Raw genomic sequence first — 8,714 nt, forward strand, 5'->3', positions numbered from 1 at the left:
TATGTCAAAAAAATATAGATAAACCCCATTTATTTTTTTTACCATTCTATATTATATTAAACAAGAGCCGCAGAGCGTCTGGGCTCATCTGAGGTCTGTTGCTACGGTTATAAACGTAAAAATTTAAGTTGTGCGTAGTGACACCTTTGTAGCGCAGATATGCAGATACCGCAGTTGCGTACACATCATTTCAGCAACCTTCTGCATTCTGCATAACTCCCAAATTCCCATTGATTGATACAAAATCGCGTGCCTGAAACTAATGTTTTATGGTGCATTGTGACCCTAACCCTATTAAAACAAAAACAAAACAAGGTAGGCCAGTGATTAGTGGAACCGAATAAGCTCAAGAACGTACACATTTGCGTCTATATTGGTGCCACAAATTTTGATGAGAAAATTAAGTCTGGAATCCACAGCCTCACTCCTGGGTAATTATTTGAGTGCAGTGACTATTCCAACTATTCATAATGTACACTAACAGAATCTCATATTATAACTCAATCTCATTATCTCCTAAGTAAGCATTTGTTCAAGTAAGAAGTTATGTGTGGAATTTCACTGTAAAAGGAGCGTTCCACAACCACAGATACTCGCCAACGCAGTTGAGAAACATCAATGTTTAACCCCTCCTACAGGCTGCAATAGAGAGCTGCCACCTGTACTAATTAACGCAAGGCAAAAACTACACCAATACTATTCACCACAAATGCACTGCGTGCATATTAACACACTGACAGTACAGAATGCCATAGAAACTATACGATATAAGGAGCATAAACCTTCTTCAAGCAAATTTAGTTTTGAAATTTCACTGTGACATTGTAGCCTCATACATACCAGGCATGTATAGATTCTACTAGCAAACCCAGCAGTCAAATTCTTTCTAACACATAACAGTTAACAATCCATGTGTAAATCCTCCGTCTTGAGGTCAAAAGTTATCCGACACTTACTCTTCGCACGTCAGTGGAAAGCACATTTCATGTCCTTTCAATAGCAGCTATAAAAATGGTTAGGTCACCCGCTGAATCAAAAAAGTTTTTCAATTGCTCCGTCAGACCCATGTCCTCAGAAAATGTCTAAAAATCTGCCCTGTGCCCATTGACCTTTGACCTGTGACCTCCAATTTCGGCACAGTGATGGCTTTCCTACCATGATGCTATACACCGACTATCACAAGCCTAGGTCGAGCCGTTTAGAATTTGTGCCGCAATTCTGCATTTCCTCCCTATACCTTAAGTTAAGGAGTGAATGTTCCCCCTTATTTTACACCTCTTGACCTTTGACCTTTGAGCCCCCAGCTCGACATCCCAATCTGTTTTCGGATTACCCCCCACGTCGCGAATATCGTGACCGTACGTCGCAGCGCGTTAAGATTTGTGCCCAACTGTTGACGACGGACGCACGCGACGAGACGATCATGCGATTTCCACAAGCTGCATACGACTATGTCAGATGAGCTAATAATACTGTAGGTACTACCATTACTGTGTGTATAAATGACAAGAAATGTATTGTTACCTGTGCGCTGCAGCCTTGTTCCCTATATTTCTTTTAAAATCTATTCAGCTATCACTGTTTCAGTGATTGCCTCATTCTCCAGCAATGTAAATGTAACACCCCAAATTAAGTTCAGGTGCTTGTGGGCGCGGTCTATATTGCACAGAGTATAGGCTGGTTATAGTACATAAGCAATTAAAATTAGGACGATACAGGGACATTAAACCAATGAAATTTGGTGCTATGTCCTGAAAGTGTAGTTTGAGAAAAGGTATATAATTTGATGTATAACTGAAGTACTTGCGGACGCGTAATGACTTGTTTCAACATTTTCCTACAGCGCCCCTTGCCATTACAGTGAGAATAAAGTACAAAAATAAAAAACTTATTTTTATACAACTAATGAGATAAATTTATTCAACTATATAGTACATTTGCATAAAATAACATAAATGGCGAGAAAGCCCTGGCTAGGCAACATGGAGTGTAGTTGGAAGAAAACTGGCGAGGATATCATAAGTCAAAAACTAATTCATTGCTGAGATTGGCATTTACAATAGTTTGCCTTCGAGGAATTAATCCAGTGGAAATCCTCCTCTTATAGTGCCTCAAGGCCCCTGTTAGTTTTTACATTTTACACTTGCATAAGTGGAAGTATTTAATTAATTATGGGGGTCAGGTGTGCAATTGCATATGTACACTGTAGCTGCGACAGTATGTATTTATAATTGCTTATGGCAGTCTGTACATTATTTAATGACTCTTTTTAGCAAAAGGGTCGGTGGCCCTCACTGATTTTCTTAGCAGATAGGGCATGTCTCTTTGCCCCCTCATTACCATTGCCCATTGTGGCATTGGCTCTTATCACCTATGTTTCCAAATAACTATGTCTACAGAATACAATGAGTGACCAGTATTTGTCTTGGCATGTATTATTGTGTATATTGCAAAATACAGCACTCAAATGCAAAAGGGGCACTATGTAAGTCCATGGCAAACAAATTAAATCCCTGCACATGAACTAAAGTCTCGGGATAGATGAAAACAGTTTTACCCCTTCAGGAAAAATGGCACTTAGGAAATTATTAAGAAATGGGGGCATAACAATCCAAGCACACACACTCGTTCGCCGTGCCCAGGTGTATAATAAATATACGTGGTAATAGTTGGCACGTATATAAATGGTTATCACTCAAAGCATTGGTCTTCTGGATTGAACATGACCGCTGTGCAGGTAATTGCGAGGTGGTCTAGTAGCTGAGATATAGTTGGTCAGGCTCACTAGTGTAGCCATGAAGGGCCTCCAATATTGTTGACATGGCACGCCGCCCATTTGTTGATAAGTTCTTCTAATCTCACAATCATTCTGAAATAATAGATTCCTTAAATGCTTATCAATAAATACACGTTAGTTGTAAGTGATACTTAGTTTTGTTAAGTGATACACGGATACAGCATCCTAACTGCAATAGCAGTTTAAAGTTGAGCAATTTCAAGAACGGCAAAAATAATGTGATAGGGGTAGTAGCAGTAAAATTGTACATTTCTGTGTCCGAGGTATTACTGTAAGTGTAAATGGTCAATGGAATGAACATGTGTAGTCGGAGTATAGCACTGTGTATACTATTATTTTTCACAATGCGTACTCATGCAACAGATGCATGTTTTACTCACCTTGCTTTTATATAACTCTACCATCTGTAATTTCCGAAGTTTGTCTTCCTTGATTACGAGTTCTCATGCAAGCTCGACTCTGACGTCCATCCATTGTTTGCAGACGTCTAACTGGTGTATCACGGCCATCGAAACTGGCATCTCCATCATTCAGTTTTAATTCTTTTTACGCTATCGATAATACGCCTATTACATTCACTGTCACTAGCGTCTCTTGAATCGATTCAATAGGCGCTCTGGCTGTCGCCCACCTGGAGTTTTGATGCCTGTTGTTTTTTTTAAAATTGATTTGTTCATTTGACCTGGGCACCACAGCAATTGTTGTTTGTTTCGAATAGTGTCTTTTTATGGAGTGACTGTGTCACAATTCGTGTAGTTGTTTGAGGATTTACTGCGAGCGTACCGCATCCAGAACTAAACGAGAGTAGTTGTGTGCTGCATTTAAAATCCGTCTTTGACGGAAGAGAAAGGGCTGGCAGCCAGAACATCTGCCGACTTCGTCGCGACACATGTTACTGATGCCGCTCTGTTTGGGGTCACGGTTGGAGTTCGGTGGTGACCTGTAGACTTCTCCACTTCTCCGTAGCCTGGATTTATGTGACTCACTAACTGAAACCACATGTATAAAACGATGATAGAGTATTAATTAGCTCAAACATGAACATCACTGGCACATGCATGACAACTTAACTCACTGACACTGTAAATTGTTCAAGACTATATCCCTTCTACAGTTACACTTGTCATTTACACTAGCTGCCACTGGAGCCACAGGCACTTTAAGCGTTTCAATAAAATATAATGCTAAACTAAATACGAAATTATTTACTACCAATATCTTAATGTTTCTATACTTCTCTTTCACCTATTATTGCGACAGTTTCCTGTAAATTCTCGTCCAAAGTCCTACGTGCACACCTGCGTGACGTACACTTGCGTCACGCACGAACTCGGCTATCTCCGAAGTTGAATGCATACAGCCTGCTGATGGTGCTGGTGGTTGCGCATGGTCATATTCCATACTACGCATATCAACTTCCGCATCAGACTTTTCGTATATCGAGAAATGATGCAAAAACCCTAACCCTAACCCTAACACTAACAATAAACCGACTCGGTTATCTTATATACACGTGTTATAGTACCAAACACTATCTATGGTGGTAGATATCATAGCTACTGACGTCACACTGATGTACACTGACGTCACGCTGATACTCTGTTTCATGGAAACATGCCCACCGGGAACTAGTTTCCCCTCCCCCCCTGTTTCAATTTCATCCTGGGGAGAACCCTGATGTCATCATTACATTACAAAAAAATCACTAAGCTCCACAGACGAGCCATTTATCTCACACAGCTCGCCTTACCATAGTGTAAATTCTTCGGGCTGGCATCCAAACTCAATAAGGGTACAAGAACATGTGTTCTACATATAGTATTATTTGTATGATGTATGAAATTCATTGGTGCTGATGATGGTGGAGGCAGTGGTATTAATAATCTTCTTGGAAAATGAGTAAATCTGTTATTCTGCGGCACTTGTCGTTATTAAACTGAATACTGTTCAACTGAAGGATATACGAGAATGCGTTGGGCCATTGGAGACTTTGAATGAATTGAATCTCCAAGTGAGGGGCCTAATTCAAGATCTGCGGACTAATATCACTGTGAGTATTTATTGCTTACATTGTCATTACGATATTAAATGCAACGGTGATACCTGAACATTACTGCTGACATTCCCAAGAATAATTTGGAACTGAATATTTAAGGAAAAAAGAGTCTAGTAGCATTTTTTAAAGCATGTTGTCAACATTGGATTGTGTAGGGTATTATTAAATATAAATTTGGTATATATGTACAATATTCTTGCTACATGCAGTAAATTGTAGTAGAATTGATTAACCATTATTGGAGCCATTTTTCTTATATATAGTTTTTCCCATAAATTTTATTCAAGGGTAGATGTTACTGTAAGATGTGCTTACCTAAATTTTAAGGAACTAGGTAAACTTGCACGAGAACAAGACAAGGAAACGGATACTATTGCGATATTGAAGGATGCGGAGATGTATGGAAAACAGCTTGACGGGTGAGAAGCTTTCGTAGCATCAGATGACTAAATGTCAACTACTCAGAAAATTTGTCTGTCCGATATGGCCCAGGGCTTAATCCAGGCCATTTTTCATACCGAATACCGGCGCCCAAATTACGACTCCTAGCAAAACACCCAAATTACAAAATTCATAAAACACCTAAATTAGCAGAACTCTGATGCAGATCTCCATGTTTCTATCATTATGTAGGAACTGTTTTATAATAAAATGCTCATATAAGATCTATAATCTATTATCTGAATAAAATGTGTTGACCAAACGCCCAATTTAATGTGATAGATAAGTATATATATGTTTTTTTTATGCTCGCTACGCTCGCCATGGGTGCCCATATTAAGCTGCTAGATTAGGCCCCATTGCCGTTTTTAGCTCACCTTGACATCGTCAAGATGAGCTATTGCCATTGGTGTGTCGTCCGTCGTACGTCCGTCCGTCAACATTTGGCTACGGTCAACGATAACTCAAGAACCGTTTGACCCACATGTTTCAAATTGCATATAGTTTTCAAGTGGAATACGCCAGTTGACCTACGTTCGAGCCACGTACGTCCACCTTTTGGCAAAAATGGAAATGGCCACAAGTCAGTTCAGGTTCAATGGGTTTTGCTCATTTCTAGTATGTGATTGAATAAGGACTGGCCCCAAAACATATCACACAGGTTTTGATTTATTTTTTAAATTAGGTAGATTTTGGCAATTTCACTATGCATCGATACTGGATAGCTTTGCGGGTGGAATACCAACAAGTAACAAGTCGACTCACACACATGTCAAAAAATATAGATAAACCCCCATTTATTTTTTTCCCATTCTATATTATATTAAATAATACTGTAGGTACTACCATTACTGTGTGTATAAATGACAAGAAATGTATTGTTACCTTGTCGCTGCAGCCTTGTTCCCCTATATTTCTTTTAAAATCTATTCAGCCATCACTGTTTCAGTGATTGCCTCATTCTCCAGCAATGTAAATGTAACCCCCCAAAATAAGTCAGGGCTGTGGGGGTCTATATTGCAGAGTATAGGCTGGTTATAGTGCATAAGCAATTAAAATTAGGAACGATACAGGGACATTAAAACCAATGAAATTTGGTGCTATGTCCTGAAAGTGTAGTTTGAGAAAAGGTATAATAATTGATGCTATAACTGGAGTACTTAGGGACGGTATGACTTGTTTCAACATTTTCCTACAGAACTCCTTGCCATTACAGTGAGAATAAAGTACAAAAATAAGAAACTTATTTTATACAACTATGAGATAATTTATTCAATATATAGTACATTTGCATAAATAACATAAATGGCGAGAAAGCCCTGGCTAGGCAACATGGAGTGTAGTTGGAAGAAACTGGCGAGGATATCATAAGTCAAAACTAATTCATTGCTGAGATGGCATTTACAATATTTGCCTTCGAGGAATTAATCCAGTGGAAATACTCCTCTTATAGTGCCTCCAAGGCCCCCTGTTAGTTTTTACATTTTACACTTGCATAAGTGGAGTATAATTAATTATGGGGTCAGGTGTGCAATTGCATATGTACACTGTAGCTGCGAAAGTATGTATTTAGAATGCTATATGGCAGTCTGTACAAATTATTTAATGACTCATTTTAGCAAAAGGGTCGGTGGCCCTCACTGATTTTCTTAGCAGATAGGGCATGTCTCTTGCCCCCTCACTTACCATTGCCCATTGTGGCATGGTTCTTATCACCTATGTTTCCAAATAACTATGTCTACAGAATACCAATGAGTGACCAGTATTTATCTTGGCATGTATTATTTGTTATATTGCAAAATACAGCACTCAAATGCAAAAGTGGCACTATGTAGTCCATGGCAAACAAATTAAATCCCTGCACATGAACTAAAGTCTGGGGATAGATGAAAACAGTTTTACCCCTTCAGGAAAAATGGCACTTGGGAATTATTAAGAAATGGGGGGCATAACAATCCAAGCACACACACCTTCGCTGTGCCCGTGTATAACAATATACGTGGTAATAGTTTGCACGTATATAAAGGTTATCACTCAAAGCATTGGTCTTCTGGATTGAACATGACCACTGATGCAGGAATCTGGAGGTGGTCTAGTAGCTGAGATATGGTTGGTCTAGGCTCACTAGTGTAGCCATGAAGGGCCTCCAATATTTGTTGACTGGCACCGCGCCATTTGTTGATAAGTTCTTCTAATCTCACCAAATCATTCTGAAATAATAGATTCTTTAAATGCTTATCAATAAATACACGTTAGTTTGTAAGTGATACTTAGTTTGTAAGTGATACACGGATACAGCATCCTAACTGCAATAGCAGTTTAAAGTTGAGCAATTTCAAGAACGGCAAAAATAATGTGATAGGGGTAGTAGGAGTAAAATTGTACATTTCTGTGTCACGAGGTATTACTATAAGTGTAAATGGGTCAATGGAATGAACATGTGTAGTCGGAGTATAGCACTGTGTATACTATTATTTTTCACAATGCGTACTCATGCAACAGATGCATGTTTTACTCACCTTGCTTTTATATAACTCTACCATCTGTAATTTCCGAAGTTTGTCTTCCTTGATTACGAGTTCTTCTTGCAAGCTTGACTCTGACGTCCATCCAGTTGTTGCAACGTCTACTGGTGTATCACGGCCATCGAAACTGGCATCTCCATCATTCAGTTTAATTCTTTTTACGCTATCGATAATACGCCTATTACATTCACTGTCACTACGTCTCTTGAATCGATTCAATAGGCGCTCTGGCTGTCGCCCACCTGGAGTATTTGATGCCTGTTGTTTTTTTAAATTGATTTGTTCATTTGACCTGGGCACCACAGCAATGTTGTTTGTTTCGAATAGTGTCTTTTTAGGAGTGGACTGGTCGCAATCGTGTATGTTTTGAGAATTTACTGCGAGCGTACTGCATCCAGAACTAACGAGAGTAGTTGGTGTGGCTGATTTTAAAATCCGTCTTTGCGGAAGAGAAGGGCTGGCAGCCAGAACATCTGCCGACTTCGTCCGACACATGTTAGTGATGCCGCTCTGTGGGGTCACGATTGGAGTTCGTGGTGACCTGTAGACTCTTCCACTTCTCCGTAGCCTGGACTTTAGTGACTCACTCAACTGAAACCACATGTATAAAACGATGATAGAGTATTAATTAGCTCAAACATGAACATCACTGGCACATGCATGACAACTTAACTCACTGACACTGTAACTTGTTCAAGACTATATCCCTTCTACAGTTACACTGTCATTTACACTAGCTGCCACTGGAGCCACAGGCACTTTAAGCGTTTCAATAAAATATAATGCTAACTAAATACGAAATCTATTTACTACCAAATTCTTAATGTTTCTATACTTCTTTCACCTATTATTGCGACAGTTTCCTGTAAATTCCGTCCAAATCCTACGTGCAACC

The 8,714-nt window shown here is 39.3% G+C and overlaps 3 protein-coding genes across 3 annotated transcripts in view; 1 reads left to right on the forward strand and 2 right to left on the reverse strand.

Moving 5' to 3' along the window:
• LOC106811317 (vesicle transport protein SEC20-like) overlaps window positions 1-8,714 on the forward strand; it is an 18,534-nt gene that overhangs the window by 3,050 nt on the left and 6,770 nt on the right. Inside the window, exons 3-4 of the mRNA XM_014814892.1 lie at window positions 4,755-4,847; window positions 5,181-5,272. Of these exons, the coding sequence (XP_014670378.1) occupies window positions 4,755-4,847; window positions 5,181-5,272 (185 nt within the window). The remainder of the gene's footprint in view (window positions 1-4,754; window positions 4,848-5,180; window positions 5,273-8,714) is intronic.
• Window positions 4,083-8,714, reverse strand: part of LOC106811321 (CREB3 regulatory factor-like) — a 39,837-nt gene continuing 35,205 nt past the window's right edge. The window contains exon 10 of the transcript XR_001394128.1: window positions 4,083-4,095. The gene's annotated coding sequence lies outside the window, so the exon portion shown is untranslated. The remainder of the gene's footprint in view (window positions 4,096-8,714) is intronic.
• On the reverse strand, window positions 6,544-8,406 carry LOC106811325 (swi5-dependent recombination DNA repair protein 1 homolog). Its single transcript, XM_014814905.1, has 2 exons — window positions 7,814-8,406; window positions 6,544-7,504 (listed from the first exon to the last, which is right to left on the reverse strand). The coding sequence occupies exons 1-2, from the start codon at window positions 8,312-8,314 to the stop codon at window positions 7,325-7,327; spliced, it is 681 nt and encodes a 226-aa protein (XP_014670391.1). The 5' UTR covers window positions 8,315-8,406; the 3' UTR covers window positions 6,544-7,324.

The sequence above is a fragment of the Priapulus caudatus genome, unplaced genomic scaffold, assembly GCF_000485595.1.
Source record: "Priapulus caudatus unplaced genomic scaffold, Priapulus_caudatus-5.0.1 Scaffold527, whole genome shotgun sequence".
NCBI classification, from domain to species: Eukaryota; Metazoa; Priapulida; class Priapulimorpha; order Priapulimorphida; family Priapulidae; genus Priapulus; species Priapulus caudatus.